The 22,296-nt window shown below is 49.8% G+C and overlaps 1 protein-coding gene across 2 annotated transcripts; it reads left to right on the top strand.

Annotated features, from left to right (window-relative positions):
• The first annotated feature begins 1,488 nt into the window (after nucleotides 1-1,488).
• On the top strand, nucleotides 1,489-19,797 carry AKAP8L (A-kinase anchoring protein 8 like). 2 transcript variants are annotated; one of them, XM_088157428.1, is made up of 14 exons: nucleotides 1,489-1,570; nucleotides 2,885-2,917; nucleotides 4,531-4,744; nucleotides 5,780-6,290; nucleotides 6,958-7,063; nucleotides 9,571-9,617; nucleotides 9,928-9,964; nucleotides 10,785-10,884; nucleotides 12,543-12,684; nucleotides 14,273-14,378; nucleotides 16,006-16,136; nucleotides 17,542-17,637; nucleotides 18,516-18,605; nucleotides 18,773-19,222. In XM_088157428.1, exons 1-14 carry the CDS (start codon nucleotides 1,561-1,563, stop codon nucleotides 19,052-19,054), a joined length of 1,905 nt encoding a protein of 634 aa, XP_088013554.1. In that variant the 5' UTR covers nucleotides 1,489-1,560; the 3' UTR covers nucleotides 19,055-19,222. The 2 variants fall into 2 exon arrangements, with proteins under 2 accessions (XP_088013554.1, XP_088013553.1); XM_088157427.1 differs by having other exon boundaries at nucleotides 18,516-19,797.
• The last annotated feature ends 2,499 nt before the right edge of the window (nucleotides 19,798-22,296 follow it).

Raw genomic sequence — 22,296 nt, 5'->3', positions numbered from 1 at the left:
CGGGGTGGGGGGGGAACGCTGTGGATTTTGTACATTTGGACCCTCGGAGAGTTGTAAATTCCCGATTTTCTTGTTTTTTCGTTTGGTTTTTTTTTGCTTTTTTTTTTGTTTTTTTTTTTAGTGGCCCCGTAGATGTCGGAATTCCCTCAGTTCCGGGGTTGCATGTTCCCAAAATTCCCACTTTTCCCGCTCGAATCCCACGGGATTCGCCGCCCTCCTCCCGCTGCTGATTCCCAAAATTCCCCCGGCAGCAGGAGCCGGGAGATCCCGCGGGAATCCCCGAAATTCCGGGAGGATTCGGCTCCGTTTTCTTCCCAAATTCCCTTTTTTTTTTTTTTTTTTTTTTCCCTCCCCTCCTCTGTTGTTCTTTGTTTTATTCCCGGATTTTTTTCCCCCCCACCTCATCCCGACTTTTTTAAACTCTAGATTTGTGTAGAAAACAAAGGAAATAAAGAAGATCCATTTTTATTTGGGAATCCCGAAACTTCCGGATTTCGGAAGGAATTTTAACGGATAAATATTTCGGGTTGTTTTTTTTTTTTTTTTTTTTTTTTTTTTTTCTTTTTTTTTTTTTTTTTATTTCCACGTTTTTCGGGACGTTTCCGGCGATTCCTGTACCCGGGAGTGGGGGACGATGGATTAAATTCTTCTGGAAATGAATTCCCGGGAAAAAAACCGGAGTCTCTGGATGCCTGGAATGTTGGGATTGGGGGAAATTCTGGGAAATTTGGGGACTCTGGGATTTGGGGACATGGATGGGGATTTGAAGACTTTGGGGGTTTAGGGGATTTTGGGATCAGGGATGGGGAACTGGGATTTGGGGACAAGGATGGGGGGCGATTTGGGGACCCTGGGATGGGGATTTGGGAGAATTTGGGGTTCCAGGATGGGGATTTGGGGGATTTAGAGACACTGGATGGGGATTGGGGGGAATTTGGGATTGGGGGACCCGGGGATGGGGATTTGGGGAATTTGGGATTGGGGGACCCCGGGATGGGGATTTGGGGGATTTGGGGGGATTTGGGGGGATTTCGGGGGATTTGGGGGGATTTGGGGGGTTTTGGGGTTTGGGGGTCCCGAGGAAGATTTTGGGGGGTTGGGTGGGGGAGGGGCCCTCGGGTGACCCCGGTGCTGTCCCCACGTGACCAACACGTGACAGAACACGTGACCCAGGTGACACCCGCACCGCCACCAGCGGCCACGTGAGGGCGCCCCGGGGGGGCGTGGCCTCCGCGCAGGCAGCCAATAGCAGCCGGCGCTGCGGAGAGGGGGGCGTGGCCAGCGGCGCGCCTGTTACGCGATAGGTCCTCAGCAGGCGCAGCTGACCAATGGGAGAGCAGAGCGGCGGAAGCCACGCCTCCTCCTCCAGCTGGCATCCACCGAGACCAATCACAGGGCGGGGAACGCGATGATCGGCAGCGGCCGGCGGCCAATGGGAGGCGCGAACCGCGCGGACCAATCATCGCGGGGGAGGCGGAGCGGCGCGGCCAATCGGCGCGAGGGGGGCGGGGCCCGCGCGGCGCCGTTACCGCCCGGGAAAGGGGAGGAGGCGCCGCCATCATGAGCTACGGTGAGGGGAGGGGGCGGCCCCGGGGGTCGTGAGGGGAGCCCGCGGCCCCGCGAGCACCGGGGAACCGCGGCGGGCCCGAGCGGGGAGCGCCGGGAACCGGCGGGGGCCGGGGCTGAGCGGGAGCGGTGAGGGGCTGGCGGTGCCCGTGAGCAGCGGAGGGGTCGGAGCCGGCGGGGCCGTGAGGGGGAGCGGGCGGGGCCGGGCGGGAACCGGGAGGGACCGGGGGGGACACCGGGACATTGAGGGGACCGTGGGGGACAGCGGGAGAGCAGGGGGTGACCGAGATACTGGGGGGACCCTCACAGACCGGGGGAACACCGGGAGGGACAGGGGGGTGACCGGGACATTGGGGAGACCGTGAGGGAGCGGGGGGGACAGCGGGAGCGGAGCGGGGGTGTCCCTGAGGGACCCGGGGCACACCGGGACTGGGCGGACCCTGAGGGGACCCTGAGGGGACACCGGCACCCGGAGATGCCCGTGAGGGAGCGGGGGGTGACCGGGACACCGGGGGGACACCGGCACCGGGAGAACCGTGAGGGACCGGGGCCCTCCGGTCCCCCCTGGGGCACCGGGACAGCCCCAAAATCCCGGGAATTTGATCCCAGTGCGGCTCCCTTTGGGTCTCCCCATCCCGGGAATTTGATCCCGATCCGGCTCCATTCGCTTCTCCCTCTTTTTCCCCTGGAATTCCCCAATTCCATCCGAAATCCGATTTATTCCCCGCCCCCGTCCCGTTGCCGTCGCTCCTCCCCATCCCTTTGGATCCCATTTTTCCCTTTTTTTCCATGAATTCCGTTTCCCTTCCCTGCTCACCTCACCTGGGACACACCTGGAGGGGGCGGGGCAGCGATTCCCCGAGGATATTCCCGGAAAATTCCTGCCTGGAGGCGGGCAAAGAGCTCCCACGTTCGTTAATTGGGTTCATTTGCTAATGAGGAGTCGCTAATTAAGGCCAAAATTTCACTCGGGGAACGAGGGGCAGCCAGGAATATCCATCCTGGAATAACAGGAACGGCATCAAACTCCCAATTTTCTCCCATTTTTCCCTCTCTTTTCTCATTTTTTCCCACTTTTTCCCATTTTTCCCCAATTTTTTCCCCATTTCCCCCCATTTTTTCCTCATTTTTTTCCCATTTCCCCCCTCCTGTTTTTCCACAGGAATTTCCCTCTTTCCCCAGAATTCCCAAACCCTCAGGGCTGGAACAAAAATTCGGGATTTGGGCCCGGAAGGGGCTCCTGGGGGGGGAATTCCCGGCGGATTTGGGGGAATTCTGTGGATTTTGGGAGGCTCAGTTGGATTTTCCTCTTTTTTAGGATATGGAGATTGGAATTCGGGCACGAGCAGAGGCAAGTTTGGGATTTCCTCCCCCTGGATCCACTCCCAGATCCCTTGGAAGCTCTGACCTCTCCTTTCCCAAATTTTGATTCCCAAATTCCTGCCGGATCCAACAAAAAATGGAAATTTTAGAACGGAGAAATTACAGATTTGGGGATTTTGGGGATATTTGCCAACCATTCTGTGGGAATGATCCCCAAATTCTGTGGTTTTTCCCTTTTTTTTCCTGGGAATGGACCTAAATTCTGGGATAAATATTGAAATAAACCCCAAATTCTGTGGGAAGTAACTGGGAATGATCCCCCAAATTCTGTGGTTTTTTTCCCTTTTTTCCTTGGAATAATCCTGAATTCTGGAGTAAATAACTGGAATGATCCCAAATTCCATGGTGAATATGGAAATAATCCCAAATTCCATGAGAATTCGCTGGGAATGATCCTGAGCTCGGTGGGAACTAACTGGGAATGCTCCCAAATCCCATGGGAATGATCCCAGGCTTGTTGGGAATTAATTGGGAATGATCCCTCATTCCATGGAACTCTCCCCAGTTCCATGGGAATGATCCCGAATTCCCTGGATCTCTCCCCAGTTCCCTGGGGCTCTCTGGAATTCCCTGGGAATGATCCCAAATTCCTGGGATTTCTCCCCAGTTCCCTGGGAATGATCCCCAATCCCCTGGGCCCTCTCTCCAATTCCCAGGGAATGATCCCGGAATTCCCAGGGCATGATTCCAGAATTCCCAGGGAATAATCCCGGAATTCCGTGGCAATGATCCCAGAATTCCATGACAATGATCCCAGAATTCCAGGCCATATTCCCATAATTCCAGGCCGTATTCCCAGAATTCCCAGGCCGTATTCCCAGAATTCCCAGGCCGTATTCCCGGAATTCCCAGGGCAATGATCCCAGAATTCCCAGGCCGTATTCCCATAATTCCCAGGCCGTATTCCCAGAATTCCCAGGCCGTATTCCCGGAATTCCATGACAGTATTCCCATAATTCCCAGGCCGTATTCCCGAATTCCCAGGCCGTATTCCCATAATTCCCAGGCCATAATCCCGGAATTCCCAGGCCGTATTCCCGAATTCCCAGGCCGTATTCCCGGGATTCCCAGGCCGTATTCCCGGAATTCCCAGGCCGTATTCCCGGAATTCCCAGGCCGTATTCCCGGGATTCCCAGGCCGTATTCCCGGAATTCCCAGGCCATAATCCCGGAATTCCCAGGCCGTATTCCCAGAATTCCCAGGCCATAATCCCGGAATTCCCAGGCCATAATCCCGGAATTCCCAGGCCGTATTCCCGGGATTCCCAGGCCGTATTCCCGGAATTCCCAGGCCGTATTCCCATAATTCCCAGGCCGTATTCCCGGGATTCCCAGGCCGTATTCCCGGAATTCCCAGGCCGTATTCCCGGGATTCCCAGGCAGTATTCCCCGGAATTCCCAGGCCGTATTCCCGGATTCCCAGGCCGTATTCCCATAATTCCCAGGCCGTATTCCCGGGAATTCCCAGGCCGTATTCCCGGAATTCCCAGGCCATATTCCCATAATTCCCAGGCCGTATTCCCGGGATCATTCCCGCGTGTTCCCGCAGGGTTCTGGGATCATTCCCGCGTGTTCCCGCAGGGTTCGAGGGCTATGGCTTCGGTTACGGCTACAGCCACGAGAGCTCCTACGGCTACGGCCCCGCCCCCAATTCCTGGGATTTGGGCAACTCCGAGCCCGAGGGGGGCCCCGAGGGCGGCGACGGCCCCGGGAAGCAGCGGGGGGAGCCGGGAGCCGGGAACCACCCCGAGCCTGCCGGGATCCCGGGCCGCGCCTACGGCCCCGCGGGGGACAGGTGGGGACACCGGGACACGGGGGGACAGGTGGGGACACCGGGACACGGGGGGACAGGTGGGGACACGGGGGACAGGTGGGGACACGGGGGGGACACGGGGGGACACCGGGGACAGGTGGGGACACCGGGACACGGGGGGACACGGGGGGACAGGTGGGGACACGTGGGGACAGGTGGGGACACGGGGGGACACGGGGACAGGTGGGGACACCGGGACAGGTGGGGACAATGGAGACAGGTGGGGACACCGGGACAGGTGGGGACACGGGGGGACACGTGGGGACAGGTGGGGACACGGGGGGACACGGGGACAGGTGGGGACACCGGGACAGGTGGGGACAATGGAGACAGGTGGGGACACCGGGACAGGTGGGGACACGGGGGGACACTGGGGACACGTGGGGACACTGGGGACAGGTGGGGACACTGGGGACAGGTGGGGACAGGTGGGGACACTGGGGACACCGGGGGACACGGGGACAGGTGGGGACACGGGGAATACTGGGAACAGTGGGGAACAGTGGGGAACACTGGACAGTTGGGGAGACTGGGAATACTGGGGAACACTGGAAACAGTGGGAATAATGGGAAAGGTGGGGAAACTGGGAATGGGAGTGGTGGGGATAATGGGGATACTGGGATCAGTGGGGATACTGGGAATGCTGGGCAAACTGGGAACGCTGGGGAAACTGGGAACGCTGGGGAAACTGGGAGTACTGGGAATGGTGGGAATAATGGGAGTGGTGGGGAAACTGGGACAGGTGGGGAAACTGGGAGTGGTGGAAATAATGGGAATGGGAATAGTGGGAATGATGGAATTGGGGATAATGGGAATAACGGGAACAATGGGAACCTTTTTGTTTGGGAATCCCAGTCTCTCAGAACCACATTTTTGGAATTCCCCTCTCCCCTTTTTCCCATTAACGCCCCTCCTCCCACCCCGTCGTGTTCCCCTCTCGCACGGGACAATCCCCAATTACAATAATTATACTAATACAATATACTAATTATACAATTCCCACATTTCCCCCCCAGGTTCGATCCCTACGAGCCCTACGGCGACTCCCGGCCGGCGCTGAACGACCGCGACGTTTACCGGGCGGCCCTGGAGTATCCCGGGGATTATCCCGGGGATTATCCCGGGGATTACCCCGGGGATTACCCCGGGGATTACCCCGGGGATTACTCCAACGATTACCCCGATTATCCCAACGATTATCCCGATTACCCCGGCGATTATCCCGGCGATTATCCCGATTTCCCCAACGACTCGGAGCCTCCCGACTCGCACGATTTCTACGGCCGGCGCCGCCCCCGGGAGCCGCAGTTCCAGCCCGGTTTCCGGGAGGCTTCGGGGCCGCGGGGCCCGGCCTGGGCCCGGGAGAGGCCGTTCCCGGGGCTGGGGGCTCGGGGCTGGCGCCGTTTGCCGTCTCTGTTCTCCCAGGCCGCGCTGGCCGAGCCCCCGGCCCCGGGGCCCTTCCGCGCCTTCGCCCGCGGCGCCAAGAGAGCCCGCAGGGGCTGGAGGCTCTGGGACGGCGACTGCAGGGTGAGCTCCGGGGGGCGTTCATGGCCTTCACTCGCCTTGGGCGTGATTTTTCCGTGATTTTTCCGTGATTTTTCCGTGATTTTTCCGTGATTTTTCCGTGATTTTTCCGTGATTTCCCCATCATTTTCCCACCATTTTTCTCCCCATTTTTTCCCCCATTTCTTTCCCCATTTCTTTCCCCATTTTCCCCCCATTTTCTCCCCATTTTTTCCCCCATTTTCTCCCCTTTTTTCCCCATTTTCTCCCCATTTTTCCCCATTTTCTCCCCATTTTCCACCATTTTTCCCCCCAATTTTCCCCCCAATTTCCCCCCCATTGTTCCCCAATTTTTCACCCATTTTCCCATCACCATATTTCCCATCATTATTTCCCCCCCATTTTCCCCCCATTTTCCTCCCGTTTTTCCCCCACTTTCCCATTTTTTTCCCAAATTTTCCCCCCAAATTTCCCCCCATTTTCCCCCCCACTGTTCCCCAATTTTTCACCCATTTTCCCATCATCGTATTTCCCATCGTTATTTTATTTTTCCCATCATTATTTCCCCCCCATTTTCCTCCCGTTTTTCCCCCACTTTCCCATTTTTTTCCCAAATTTTCCCCCCCATTTTCCCCCCAATTTTTCCCCATTTTCTCCCCCATTTCCCCCCACTCATTCCCGTTTTTCCCAGCCCCAGAGGAAGCGTCTCCGCCGCGATTCCTTTGGGAAGAGGCGGCAGCAGCCGAGCGAGGAGCGAGCGCGGGGGACGGACTCGGACAACTCCAGCTCCGACAACGGTCAGGGCTAATTAATGTCAAATCCGGGCTAATTAACGCCTCAAATCCCGGCTAATTAACGCCTCAGATCCGGGCTAATTAATGTCAAATCCGGGCTAATTAACGCCTCAGATCCGGGCTAATTAACGCCTCAAATCCCGGCTAATTAACGCCTCAAATCCCGGCTAATTAATGCCTCAGATCCGGGCTAATTAATGTCAAATCCGAGCTAATTAATGCCACAAATCCCGGCTAATTAACGCCTCAAATCCCGGCTAATTAACGCCTCAAATCCCGGCTAATTAACGCCTCAAATCCGGGCTAATTAACGCCTCAAATCCGGGCTAATTAATGTCAAATCCCGGCTAATTAACGCCTCAGATCCGGGCTAATTAATGTCAAATCCGGGCTAATTAACGCCTCAAATCCCGGCTAATTAACGCCTCAGATCCGGGCTAATTAACGCCTCAGATCCCGGCTAATTAACGCCTCAAATCCGGGCTAATTAACGCCTCAGATCCCGGCTAATTAACGCCTCAGATCCCGGCTAATTAACGCCTCAGATCCCGGCTAATTAACGCCTCAGATCCGGGCTAATTAACGCCTCAAATCCGGGCTAATTAACGCCTCAAATCCCGGCTAATTAACGCCTCAAATCCCGGCTAATTAACGCCTCAAATCCGGGCTAATTAACGCCTCAGATCCGGGCTAATTAACGCCTCAAATCCCGGCTAATTAACGCCTCAAATCCGGGCTAATTAACGCCTCAGATCCGGGCTAATTAACGCCTCAGATCCGGGCTAATTAACGCCTCAAATCCGGGCTAATTAACGCCTCAGATCCGGGCTAATTAACGCCTCAAATCCGGGCTAATTAACGCCTCAAATCCGGGCTAATTAACGCCTCAGATCCGGGCTAATTAATGCCTCAGATCCGGGCTAATTAACGCCTCAGATCCGGGCTAATTAACGCCTCAAATCCCGGCTAATTAATGCCTCAGATCCGGGCTAATTAACGCCTCAAATCCGGGCTAATTAACGCCTCAAATCCCAGCTAATTAACGCCTCAAATCCCAGCTAATTAACGCCTCAATCCCAGCTAATTAATGCTTCAAATCCGGGCTAATTAACGCCTCAAATCCCAGCTAATTAACGCCTCAAATCCCAGCTAATTAATGCTTCAAATCCGGGCTAATTAACGCCTCAAATCCGGGCTAATTAACGCCTCAAATCCCAGCTAATTAACGCCTCAAATCCCAGCTAATTAATGCTTCAAATCCGGGCTAATTAACGCCTCAAATCCCAGCTAATTAACGCCTCAAATCCCAGCTAATTAATGCTTCAAATCCGGGCTAATTAACGCCTCAAATCCCAGCTAATTAACGCCTCAAATCCCAGCTAATTAATGCTTCAAATCCGGGCTAATTAACGCCTCAAATCCGGGCTAATTAATGTCAAATCCGGGCTAATTAACGCCTCAAATCCGGGCTAATTAATGCCTCAAATCCCAGCTAATTAACGCCTCAAATCCCAGCTAATTAACGCCTCAGATCCGGGCTAATTAACGCCTCAAATCCCAGCTAATTAATGCCTCAGATCCCAGCTAATTAATGCCTCAAATCCCAGCTAATTAACGCCTCAAATCCCAGCTAATTAATGCCAAAAATCCCAGCTAATTAATGCCTCAAATCCGAGCTAATTAACGCCTCAAATCCGAGCTAATTAATGCCACAAATCCGAGCTAATTAATCCCACAATTCTGAGCTAATTAATCCACAATTCTGAGCTAATTAATCCCACAATTCTGAGCTAATTAATCCCACAATTCTGAGCTAATTAATCCCACAATTCTGAGCTAATTAATCCCACACTTCTGATCAAATCCCACGGTCCTGATCTAATCCCACAGTTCTGAGCTAATTAATCCCACAATTCTGAGCTAATTAATCCCACAGTTCTGAGCTAATTAATCCCACAATTCTGATCAAATCCCACAGTTCTGATCAAATCCTGGGGCTCAATCCCAGATTTCCAATTAAAATCCTGGGGTTCAATCCCAGAATTGTAACTAAAAATCCTGGGGTTCAATCCTGCATTTCTAACTAAAATCCTGGGGTTCAGCACAAATTCCCAATTTTTGGGGCACAATTCCCAGATTTCTATCTAAAATTCCCTGGTTCAGCACAAATCCCTGATTTTTGGGGCTCAATCCCAGAATTCTGATAAAATCCCGGGGTTCAGTACAAATTCCCCAGTTTTGGGGCTCAATCCTGGAATTCCAGCTAAAAAATTCCAGGATTTATCCTAAATTCCCAATTTTTAGGGCTCAATCCCACGTTTCTAACTAAAAATTCCGGGGTTCAGCACAAATCCCCGATTTTTTGGGGCTCAATCCTGGAATTCCAGCTAAAAAATCCCAGGATTTATCCTAAATTCCCAATTTTTTAGCCTGAATCCTGGAATTCCAGCTAAAAAATCCAGAATTCATCCCAAATTTTCGATTTTTGGTTTTTTTTTTTTTCATTCCAGAGGAAGGCACGGAAGGAGAATCTGGAGAAAAGGAGGAATCCAGGGGGGTGAGTGAGGGGAAATCCTGGAATTTTTGGGAATTCCTGAAGGATTTTGGGGATCTGAGGAGGGAATTCTGGGATTTTGGGTAAATTCCAGGAAAGTTTTGCTTGGGGAGGGGCTGGAAGTGGAATTTTCCATAGGAAATTTGGGAATTCCAAGGAATTCCAGGGAATTGTGGCCTCTGAGAGATTTCATTGGGAAAATCCCCCAAAATTTGGGATTCTTGACCCAAATCCGAGGGAAATTCCAGAGGGAGAAACTCCTGGAATTTCATTCCAAGGGGTTTTAAATTCCCAAATTTTTTTGGTTTTTCAGGAAGGGGAGGATGAAGAGGGAAGAGATTCCGAGAAAGGTGAGTTGGGAATTCCAAGGGGAAATTCCAGGAATTCCCAGGGGTTTTTCCAGGAAAATCCAGGGAATTTCGGGAATTTGGGATCAGGGAAGGAAAATCCCAGGGAATTTCATTTCTAAATCCCAGAAATCCTGAAATTTGGGAATAATTCATCCCTAAAACCAGAAAATCTGGGATGAATTCATCCCAAAATCCAGAGAAATCTGGGAGTGATCCATCCCAAAAATGAATTTCCTGGGATTTTGGGCTGGATTTCCTTGGATTTTGGGTTGGATTTCCTGGAATTTGGGGCTGGAATTCCTGGGATTTGGGATTGGAATTCCTGGGATTTGGGATTGGAATTTCATGGGATTTGGGGTTGGAAATTCCTGGGAATTTAGTGGGGCTGGATTTCCTGGATTTGGGGGCTGGATTTTCTGGGATTTGGGGCTGGATTTTCTGGGATTTGGGGCTGGAATTCCTGGAATTTGGGATTGGAATTCCTGAGATTTGGGGCTGAATTTCCCGGGATTTTTGGTTGAATTCCCTGGGATTTGGGGCTGGAATTCCCGGGATTTTGGGGCTGAATTTCCCAGGATTTTTGGTTGAATTCCCTGAGATTTGGGGCTAGAATTCCTGTGATTTGGGGCTGAATTTCATGGGATTTTTGGTTGGAATTCTGGAGATTTGGGGCTGAAATTCCCGGGATTTTTCGTTGAATTCCCTGAGATTTGGGGCTGGAATTCCCGGGATTTTTGGGTTGAACTCTTTGATATTTTGATTTGGATTGCCGAGGAGTCTCCCAGAACTCCCAGAATTCCCAGAATTCCCGTTTTTCCAGGAGCCCTGGGCCTCCCCGAGGAGCTGCGGCAGAAGCTCCCGGCCGCCAGGAAATCCCAGGAGCGCCAAAAGAAACGGCACCGGGACCGGATGGTGGAGAGGTAAACCCTGGCATTCCTGGCAATATTCCCCCTTTTTTGGGAATTCTTTCCTTTTTTAGGGGTTCCCCCATTTTTTTGGGATTTTTCCCCCAGTTTTTAAGGCGTTTTTTCGATTTTTTAGAGATTTTTTTCCCAATTTTTAAGGCGTTTTTTCGATTTTTTAGGGATTTTTTTCCCAATTTTTAAGGCGTTTTTTCGATTTTTTTAGGATTTTTTCCCAGTTTTTAAGAGATTTTTTTTTTTCGCTTTTTTAGGGATTTTTTTTCCCAGCTCTTAAGGCGTTTTTTCACTTTTATAGGGATTTTCCCCCAGTTTTTAAGGCGCTTTTTCAATTTTTTAGGGATTTTTTTCCGAATTTTTAAGGCATTTTTTCAACTTTTTAGGGATTTTTTTCCCCCAGTTTTTAAAAGATTTTTTTTCCCAGTTTTCAAAAGATTTTTTCACTTTCTCAGGGATTTTTTTTTCTCAGTTTTTAAGGCGTTTTTTCAATTTTTTAGGGATTTTTTTTCCCCATTTTTTAAGGCATTTTTTCACTTCTTTTGGTATTTTTTCCCCAGTTTTTAAGGCATTTTTTCAGGGACTTTTCCCCCAATTTTTAAGGCGTTTTTTCAATTTTTTAGGCATTTTTTCCCAGTTTTTAAGAGATTTTTCCCCCCAGTTTTTAAGAGATTTTTTTTTTTTTCATATTTTTAGGGATTTTTTTCCCCAATTTTTAAGGCATTTTTTCACTTTTTTCGGGATTTTTTCCCCAGTTTTTAAGAGATTTTTTCACTTTCTCAGGGATTTTTTCCCCAATTTTTAAGGCGTTTTTTCAATTTTTAGGGATTTTTTTCCCCAATTTTTAAGACATTTCTTCAGGCATTTTATCCCAGTTTTTAAGATATTTTTTCAGGGGCATTTTCCCAGCTTTTAAGGCATTATTTCACTTTTTTAGGAATTTTTTCCCCAATTTTTAAGGCATTATTTCACTTTTTTTGAGATTTTTTCCCCCCAATTTTTAGGGCATTTTTTCACTTTTTTAGGGATTTTTTTCCCCAATTTTTAAGGCATTTTTTCCACTTTTTTCAGGGATTTTTCCCCAGTTTTTAAGAGATTCTTTCACTTTCTTAAGGATTTTTTCCCCAGTTCTTAAGGCATTTTTTTCCACTTTTTCAGGGATTTTTTTCCCCAATTTTTAAGACATTTCTTCAGGCATTTTATCCCAGTTTTTAAGGTATTTTGTCAGGGGTATTTTTCCAATTTTTAAGGCATTATTTCACTTTTTTAGGGATTTTTTCCCCAATTTTTAAGGCATTATTTCACTTTTTTAGGGATTTTTTTCCCCAGTTTTTAAGGCATTATTTCACTTTTTTTCCCCGATTTTTTCCCTAATTTTTTCCCCTCCCCATTCCCGTTTTTTTCCCGTTTTTTCCCGTTTTTTCCCGTTTTTTTTCCCGGTTTTTTTCCCGTTTTTTCCCCGTTTTTTCCCCGTTTTTTCCCCGTTTTTTCCCCGTTTTTTCCCCGTTTTTTCCCCGTTTTTTCCCCGTTTTTTTCCCCGTTTTTTCCCCGTTTTTTCCCCCGTTTTTTCCCCGTTTTTTCCCCGTTTTTTCCCCCGTTTTTTCCCCGTTTTTTCCCCGTTTCTTTCCCATTTTTTCCCCGTTTTTTTCCCCGTTTTCCAGGATCCAGTTCGTGTGCTCTCTCTGTAAATTCCGGACGTTTTTCGAGGACGAGATCCGGCAGCACCTGGAGAGCAAATTCCACCGGGAGCATTTCCAGTTCGTGGGCACCAAACTGCCCCAGCACACGGCTCACTTCCTGCAGGTCCATCCCAAAATCCCCAAAATTCCCAAATCCCAAACTGCCCCAGCACACGGCTCACTTCCTGCAGGTCCATCCCAAAATTCCCAAAATTCTCAAAATTCCAAATTCCCAAATCCCAAACTGCCCCAGCACACGGCTCACTTCCTGCAGGTCCATCCCAAAATCCCAAAATTCCCAAAATTCCCAAATCCCAAACTGCCCCAGCACACGGCTCACTTCCTGCAGGTCCATCCCAAAATCCCCAAAATTCCCAAAATTCCCAAATTCCCAAATCCCAAACTGCCCCAGCACACGGCTCACTTCCTGCAGGTCCATCCCAAAATTCCCAAAATTCCCAAATTCCCAAATTCCCAAATCCCAAACTGCCCCAGCACACGGCTCACTTCCTGCAGGTCCATCCCAAAATCCCAAAATTCCCAAATTCCCAAATCCCAAACTGCCCCAGCACACGGCTCACTTCCTGCAGGTCCATCCCAAAATTCCCAAAATTCCCAAATTCCCAAATCCCAAACTGCCCCAGCACACGGCTCACTTCCTGCAGGTCCATCCCAAAATCCCAAAATTCCCAAATTCCCAAATCCCAAACTGCCCCAGCACACGGCTCACTTCCCTGCAGGTCCATCCCAAAATTCCCAAATTCCCAAATCCCAAACTGCCCCAGCACACGGCTCACTTCCTGCAGGTCCATCCCAAAATCCCAAAATTCCCAAATTCCCAAATCCAAACTGCCCCAGCACACGGCTCACTTCCTGCAGGTCCATCCCAAAATCCCCAAAATTCCCAAATTCCCAATCCCAAACTGCCCCAGCACACGGCTCACTTCCTGCAGGTCCATCCCAAAATCCCAAAATTCCCAAATTCCCAAATCCCAAACTGCCCCAGCACACGGCTCACTTCCTGCAGGTCCATCCCAAAATTCCCAAAATTCCCAAATTCCCAAATCCCAAACTGCCCCAGCACACGGCTCACTTCCTGCAGGTCCATCCCAAAATCCCAAAATTCCCAAATTCCCAAATCCCAAACTGCCCCAGCACACGGCTCACTTCCTGCAGGTCCATCCAAAATTCCCAAAATTCCCAAAATTCCCAAATCCCAAACTGCCCCAGCACACGGCTCACTTCCTGCAGGTCCATCCCAAAAATCCCAAATTCCCAAAATCCCCAAATTCCCAAATCCCAAAATTCCCAAATCCCAGATTTTTGGGATTCTCCATGGGATTCTCCAGGGTATTTTTGGGATTCTCCAGGGGATTTTTGGGATAACAATCCCAGCATTCCCCTCAGGAGGGATTGGGGTTTATCCATGGGATTCTCCAGGGGTATTTTTGGGATTCTCCAGGGGATTTTTGGGATAACAATCCCATCATTCCCCTCAGGAGGGATTGGGGATTATCCATGGGATTCTCCAGGGGGATTTTTGGGATTCTCCAGGGGATTTTTGGGATAACAATCCCAGCATTCCCCTCAGGAGGGATTGGGGTTTATCCAGGGTGTTTTTGGGATTCTCCAGGGGATTTTTGGGATTCTCCAGGGGATTTTTGGGATTCTCCAGGGGATTTTTGGGATAACAATCCCAGCATTCCCCTCAGGAATACGTGGCCAACAAGACCCGGAAGACGGAGGAGCGGCGCCGCGGGATCCGCGACATCAACGCCGTCATCCAACAGATCCAGAGGGAGCAGGACCTGACCCAGGGTACCCCAGGATTCCCGGGAATGCCCTGGGAATGGGGGACAGTCCCATGGGAATGGGGGACAATCCCTGGGAATGGGGGGGACAGTCCTTAGGGAACGGGGGGACAATCCCATGGGAACAGGGGGACAATCCCATGGGAACAGGGGGACAATCCCATGGGAACGGGGAGACAATCCCATGGGAACGGGGGGGACAATCCCATGGGAACGGGGGGACAATCCCATGGGAACAGGGGGGACAATCCCAGGAACGGGGGGACAATCCCAGGGAACGGGGGGGACAATCCCATGGGAACGGGGGGACAATCCCATGGGAACAGGGGGGACAATCCCATGGGAACGGGGGGGACAATCCCATGGGAATGGGGGACAATCCCATGGGAACAGGGGGACAATCCCATGGGAATGGGGGGGACAATCCCATGGGAACGGGGGGACAATCCCAGGGAACGGGGGGGACAATCCCATGGGAACGGGGGGACAATCCCAGGGAACGGGGGGACAATCCCATGGGAACGGGGGGGACAATCCCATGGGAATGGGGGACAATCCCATGGGAACGGGGGACAGTCCTTAGGGAACGGGGGGACAATCCCATGGGAATGGGGGGACAATCCCATGGGAACGGGGGGACAATCCCATGGGAACAGGGGGACAATCCCATGGGAACAGGGGGACAATCCCATGGGAACGGGGGGGACAATCCCAGGGAACGGGGGGACAATCCCATGGGAACAGGGGGACAATCCCATGGGAACCCAATCTCTGAACCCATTCCAGAGCTGGTCCTGGAGCACTGGGGAATCCCAGGGGGATTCTCCATTCCCAATCCCATTGCCATATCCTTGATCCCTGATCCCAATCTCTGATCCCATATCCCAGTCCCATATCCCCGATCCCATATCCCCGATCCCATATCCCCGATCCCATTCCCATTTTGCAGAGCTGGGCCTGGAGCACTGGGGATCCCAGAGGGATTCTCCATTCCCATACCCTATATCCCAATCCCTGATAGCCCCTATCCCTGAGATCCCTGAGATCCCAATCCCATATCCCTGATCCCTGATCCCATATCCCAATCCCATATATCCCATATCCCATTCCCAATGTTTCCCAGAGCTGGGTCTGGAGCACTTTGTTCGGAAGGTGGAGGCCGCTCACTGCTCGGCTGTGACCAGGGGGATCCCTGACATCCCAATCCCATATCCCTGATCCCAATCCCATATCCCTGATCCCATATCCCAATCCCATATCCCATATTCCCAATCCCAGATATCCCATTCCCTGTGTTTTGCAGAGCTGGGTCTGGAGCACTTTGTTCGGAAGGTGGAGGCCGCTCACTGCTCGGCCTGTGACCAGGGGGATCCCTGAGATCCCTGAGATCCCAATCCCATATCCCTGATCCCATATCCCAATCCCATATCCCAATCCCATATCCCAATCCCAGATATCCCATATTTTTCCAGAGCTGGGTCTGGAGCACTTTGTTCGGAAGGTGGAGGCCGCTCACTGCTCGGCCTGTGACCAGGGGGATCCCTGACATCCCTGAGATCCCAATCCCATATCCCTGATATCCCATATCCCTGATATCCCATATCCCAATCCCATATCCCATTCCCGTTTTCCAGAGCTGGGTCTGGAGCACTTTGTTCGGAAGGTGGAGGCCGCTCACTGCTCGGCCTGTGATCTCTTGCTGCCCATGCACTTCAGCTCCATCCAGAAACACCTCAGGTCCCTGGACCACAACCACAACCGCCGGGTGAGCCCCGAGACACGGGACTGCTGCGGGAAAACACCAAAATCTGGGAATTCTGGAGGGAAAACAACAAAATCCGGGAATGCTGCGGGGAAAAACAACAAATCCGGGAATGCTGCGGGGAAAACAACAAAATCCGGGAATTCTGGAGGGGGAAAACACCAAAATCCGGGAATTCTGGAGGGGAAAACACCAAAATCCGGGAATGCTGGAGGGGAAAACACCAAAATCCGGGAATTCTGCAGGGAAAAAACCCCAAAATCCGGGAATGCTGCAGGGGAAAACACCAAAATCCGGGACTGCTGCGGGGAAACACCAAAATCCGGGAATTCTGGAGGGGAAAACAACAAAAATCCGGGAATGCTGCGGGGAAAACAACAAAATCTGGGAATGCTGCGGGAAAAACAACAAAATCCGGGAATGCTGCGGGGAAAAACAGAAATCCGGGAATTCTGGAGGGAAAAACAACAAAAATCCGGGAATGCTGCAGGGAAACACCAAAATCTGGGAATGCTGCGGGGAAAACAACAAAATCCGGGAATTCTGCAGGGAAAAACAAAAATGTGGGAATGCTGCAGGGAAAAACACCAAAAATCTGGGAATGCTGCAGGGGAAAACCCCAAAATCCGGGAATGCTGCAGGGGAAAAAACACCAAAAATCCGGGAATTCTGGAGGGAAAAACACCAAAAATCCGGGAATGCTGCGGGGAAACACCAAAATCCGGGAATGCTGCGGGGGAAACACCAAAATCCGGGAATGCTGCGGGGAAAACAACAAAATCCGGGAATGCTGCGGCAAAAAAAACAAAAAATCTGGGAATGCTGCCGGGGAAAAATACCAAAAATCTGGAATGCTGGAGGGAAAACACCAAAATCTGGGAATGCTGCAGGGAAAAACAAAAAATCTGGGAATTCTGCAGGGAAAAACAAAAAATCTGGGAATGCTGCAGGGAAAAACACCAAAAATCCGGGAATTCTGGAGGGGAAAACACCAAAAATCTGGGAATGCTGCAGGGAAAAAACACCAAAAATCTGGGAATTCTGCAGGGAAAAACCCAAATCCTGGGATTTCCCAGGAATTTGTTGGGAATTTCTGCCCCCAACCCCATTTTTTCCAGGAATTTTTTTTTTAATTTCTTTCCCCCAGACCCTTTTTCCAAGGAATTTTTCAGGAATTTCTGCTCCCAATCCCTTTTTCCCAAGGAATTTTTTGGGAATTTCTGCCCTCAGCCCCTTTTTCCAGGAATTTTTTAGGACTTTCTTCTCCCAACCCCATTTTTGCAGGAATTTTTTGGGAATTTCTGCTCCCAACCCCATTTTCCCAAGGAATTTTTTTTGGAATTTCCTTTGATTTGTGTCCCAACTCCTGGAATTCCCATTTTTTTGTTTTTTTTCTCCTTTTTTCCAGGCCATGATGGAGCAATCCAAGAAATCCTCACTGGTGGTGGCCAGGAGCATCCTCAACAACAAACTCATCAGCAAAAAGCTGGAAAAGTACCTCAAGGTGGGAATTCCTGCAATTCCCAAAATTCCCTGGGGTGGGAATGGCCCGGGGGGGCATTTCTGGGAATATTTGGGGGTTTTTGGGACGTTTTTTGGGAATATTTGGAGATTTTTGGGAATATTTTGGGGGTTTTGGGACATTTTTTTGGGAATATTTGGAGATTTTTGGGAATATTTTGGAATTTCAGGGGGTTTTTGGGGGATATTTTTGAGTTTTGGGGTTTTTTGGGGGAATATTTTTGGGGTTTGGGGGTTTTTTGGGAGTATTTTGGAAGGTTTTTTGGGGAATATTTTAGGATTTAGTGTTTTTTTGGGGTTTTTTGGGAATATTTTGGAGTTTTGATTTTTTGGGGGAATATTTTGGAAGGTTTTTTGGGAATATTTTAGGGTTTAGGGGTTTTTTGGGATTATTTTGGAGTTTTGGGTTTTTTGGGGAATATTTTGAAAGGTTTTTTGGGAATATTTTGGGGTTTTAGGGTTTTTTTGAGGAATATTTTGGGGTTTGGGGGGAAATTCCTGGATTTTTTCCACGCTCTGTAGGGTTGAGGCTGGAGCTGCTCCTGGAGTTGGGATTTTGGGGAATTTTTTGGGGGAATTTTGGAGTGGGTTTAGGTGGGAGAGGGTTTAAATCCCTGAAATCCCATCCCCAAAATCCCCAAAATCCCAGAAATTCCCATCAATCCCATCTGGGAATTCCATCCAGGCAGGAATTCCTGCCCCAAAATTCCAATTTTTATCCGGATTTGGGGGGGTGTGGGAGGTGAGAATTCCTTGGAGAATCCCGAGGGAAGCTTCAAAAGTTTTATTTATTTATTTTTAAATTTATTTATTTATTTATTTAAAATTTTTTTCCCTTTTTTTTTTTTTTTTTTTTCCCAGGGGGAAAATCCCTTCACAGATGATCCCGAGGAAAAGGAGGAGCACGAGGAAGGGGAAGGAGCAGGGGAGGAAAATCCAGAGGAAAATCCCAAAATCCAGAGGAAAACCCCCAAAATCCTGAAGAAAATCCCCCAAATCCCGAGGAAAAAACCCAAATTTCAGAAGAAAATCCCCAAAATCCTGAAGAAAACGCCCAAAATCCCAAGGAAAATCCAGAAAATCCCGAAGAAAATCCCCAAAATCCCGAGGAAAATCCCCAAAATCCTGAGGAAAATCCACAAAATCCTGAGGAAAATCCACAAAATCCCGAGGAAAATCCACAAAATCCTGAGGAAAATCCCAAAAATCTCGAGGAAAATCCCCAAATTCCCGAGGAAAATCCCGAGGAAAACAAAAATCCCGAGGAAATCCCAGGAGCTGAGGAGCAGGAAAAGGGAACAGAGACAAATGCAGAGGCAGGAAAGGCAGAAAATTGCCCAGAATTCCCAAGGGAAGAGCAGCAGGATGAGGAGGAAAGTTCTGGAATGTTCCAGGAGTGAAATTCCCCAACGGGAAAAGGACCCAAAAATGTTTCCCTGGATGTGTCAGAGCCGTGTCCGTGGATGTTTTCCCCCTTTGCCCCAGCCTCAAATCCCAGGAATTCCTGGGGGGGAAAAAAGAAAAAAAATGGAATTTCTTTTGGAATTTTTCTTTGGGAATTCCCAGGAGGGAAAAAAAAAAAAAAAAAAAAAGAGGGAATTTTGTTGGATTTTTTGGGGGGCAATTCCTGGGAAAAAGGAAATAATTCTGTTGGATTTTTTTTTTTTTTTTCCTGAGAATTCCCAGCAAAAAGAGGAAATTTCACTGCATTTTTTTTTTTTTTTTTGGGGTGGAGGGGTGGAAATCCCCCCCAAAAAAAACCCCAGAAATTTTGTCCAATCCTTTTGGGAATTTTTTTTTCTACCAAATCTCCAAAGTTTTGCTGTGATCCTATATATATATATATATATATATTTTTTTTCCCCCCGGGTGGATTTTTGGGAATTTTCCCCCTTTTCCCTCAGGAATGGTTGGGGACAAGGCTGGGATTTGTCCCCCTCACCTGGCTGAGGGTTTTCCAGATTTCCTGTGGCTGTGGATCCCCCTTTTCCCGATGTTTTCCTGCTGTTTTCCCCTCGTTTTTCCCGGTTTTTTTCCCGCTGTTTTCCCTCCCCTCTCGGAGCGTTCGGTGCCGTTGTGTCCCCTGTGAAACGGGAGAATTCCCGAGGTTTTTGTGGATTTTAAAGGACTCATCCCGAGCTTATCCCGACTCTCTCATCCTTGGAAAAGCCCCAAAATCCCAAATTCTTGATTTTTTTTTTTTTTGGGGGGGGGGAGTTTTTCCATCCCAATCCTGCTGCTGACGTGGCTGGGAGTTTGGGATTTTCCTGCAAAAAAAAATTCCCGGGGGAAATCTTGGAATTCGGGGTTCTGCTGGAGGGAATGATGGGTGTGGGGTTGGTTTTTCTGGGAATTGGGGGTTTGGGAAGAGCCAGGATGGGTTTGGGATGGGAGAATTCCTGCCAGGAATGGGAAAATTCCTTCAGGAATGGGAAAATTCCTTCAGGAATGGGAAAATTCCTGCCTGGAATGGGAGAATTCCTGCCAGGAATTGGGAATTCCTTCAGGAAATGGGAAAATTCCTTCAAGAATGGGGAAATTCCTGCCAGGAATGGAGAAATTCCTTCAAGAATGGGGAAATTCCTGCCAGGAATAGGAAAATTCCTTCTGGAATGGGAAAATTCCTTCAGGAATGGGGAAATTCCTTCAGGAATGGGAAAATTCCTGCCAGGAATGGAGAAATGGAAATTCCTTCAGGAAATGGGAGAAATTCCTTCTGGAATGGGGAAATTTTTGCCAGGAATGGGAAAATTCCTTTTAGAATGGGAAAATTCCTGCCCGGAATGGGGAAAATCCTGCCAGGAATGGGAAAATTCCTTCTGGAAATGGGAGAAATTCCTTCTGGAATGGGGAAATTCCTGCCAGGAATGGGGAAACTCCTGCCAGGAATGGGAAAATTCCTGCCAGGAATGGGAAAATTCCTGCCAGGAATGGGAAAATTCCTGCCTGGAATGGGAAAATTCCTGCCAGGAATGGGAAAATTCCTGCCTGGAATGGGAAAATTCCTGCCAGGAATGGGAGAATTCCTGCCAGGAATGGGAAAATTCCTGCCTGGAATGGGAAAATTCCTGCCAGGAATGGGAGAATTCCTGCCAGGAATGGGAAAATTCCTGCCTGGAATGGGAAAATTCCTGCCAGGAATGGGGAAATTCCTTCAGGAATGAGAGAATTCCTGCCAGGAATGGGGAAATTCCTTCAGGAATGGGAGAATTCCTGCCAGGAATGGGAAAATTCCTGCCAGGAATGGGGAAATTCCTTCAGGAATGAGAGAATTCCTGCCAGGAATGGGAAAATTCCTGCCTGGAATGGGAGAATTCCTGCCCGGAATGGGGAAACTCCTGCCAGGAATGGGGAAATTCTTTCTGAAATTGGGAAATTCCTGCCAGGAATGGGAAAATTCCTTCTGGAATGGGAGAATTCCTGCCAGGAATGGGGAAATTCCTTCAGGAATGGAGAAATTCCTTCTAGAATGGGGAAATTCCTGCCAGGAATGGGAAAATTCCTGCCTGGAATGGGAGAATTCCTGCCAGGAATGGGGAAATTCCTTCAGGAATGGGGAAATTCCTGCCAGGAATAGGAAAATTCCTTCTGGAATGGGAGAATTCCTGCCAGGAATGGGAGAATTCCTGCCAGGAATGGAGAAATTCCTTCAGGAATGGGAAAATTCCTTCAGGAATGGGAAAATTCCTTCAGGAAATGGGAGAAATTCCTTCTGGAATGGGGAAATTTTTGCCAGGAATGGGAAAATTCTTGACAGGGATGGGGAGATTCCTTCAGTAATGGGGAAATTCCACCCAGGAATGGAAAAGGGATGGAAAAAAATGGAACAATGATGGAAAAGAGATGGAAGAAGGGACGGGGGAAAAAATGGAAATGGGATGGAAAAAATAAGGGGAAAGAGACAAAAAAGAAATGGGAAAAATGAAAAAAGTGGGGAAAAAAGGAAAAAGAGGGGAAACGGGAGGAAAAAAGATGGAAAAAGGGGGTGGGAAAAGGGATTTGAGGACCCTGTGACAGGATTAGGGGACTCTGAGGGAATTTGGGGACGCTGTGAGGGAATTTGCAGACACTTTGAGGGGATTTGGGGACACTGAGGAGATTTAGGAACACGGTGAGGGGATTTGGGGACACTTTGAGGGGATTTGGGGACCCTGAGGGGATTTGTGGACACCGTGAGGGGATTTGAGGACCCTGAGGGGATTTGGGGACATTGTGAGGGGATTTGGGGATCCTGAGAGGATTTAGGGACACTTTGAGGGGATTTGAGGACCCTGAGGGGATTTGGGGACACTTTGAGAATATTTGGGGACACTTTTGAGAGGATTTGGGGACGCTGTCACTGAGGGCTTGGGGTCACTCACTGTGAGGCACTGGGGACATTGTCACTGTGAGGGGCCGCTCCGGAGCCATTCGAGGCCATTCCGGGACCGCTTTGGGGTCGCTTCGGGGCCATTTCGGGTTCGGTTCGTGCCCGCTCCGCTCCCGGCCCCGGGGACTCCATGGCGGCCCCTCCTTCCCCTCACCGCCGGCAAGGGGCGCGCCCCGCGCCACCGTCCAATCAGAAGCCAGAACGCCCGTGATTGACAGGCCGTGCCCTCAGGGAGGAAGCACTTCCACCAATCAGATCGTAGGCGGGAGCCAG

The sequence above is a fragment of the Sturnus vulgaris genome (genome assembly GCF_052056855.1).
Source record: "Sturnus vulgaris isolate bStuVul1 chromosome 33 unlocalized genomic scaffold, bStuVul1.hap1 SUPER_33_unloc_1, whole genome shotgun sequence".
Taxonomy (NCBI): Eukaryota; Metazoa; Chordata; class Aves; order Passeriformes; family Sturnidae; genus Sturnus; species Sturnus vulgaris.
The sequence above is the reverse complement of the archived record's forward strand: the minus strand, read 5'-3'. Positions and strand labels throughout refer to the sequence as shown.

Bases quoted from the DNA above. Each gene is read 5' to 3' on its own strand.
- AKAP8L (XM_088157427.1), top strand. The intron at 4,745-5,779 runs GTGGGGACACCG...TTTCCCCCCCAG, and splicing joins TACGGCCCCGCGGGGGACAG to GTTCGATCCCTACGAGCCCT. The intron at 14,379-16,005 runs GTACCCCAGGAT...CCCGTTTTCCAG, and splicing joins GGAGCAGGACCTGACCCAGG to AGCTGGGTCTGGAGCACTTT.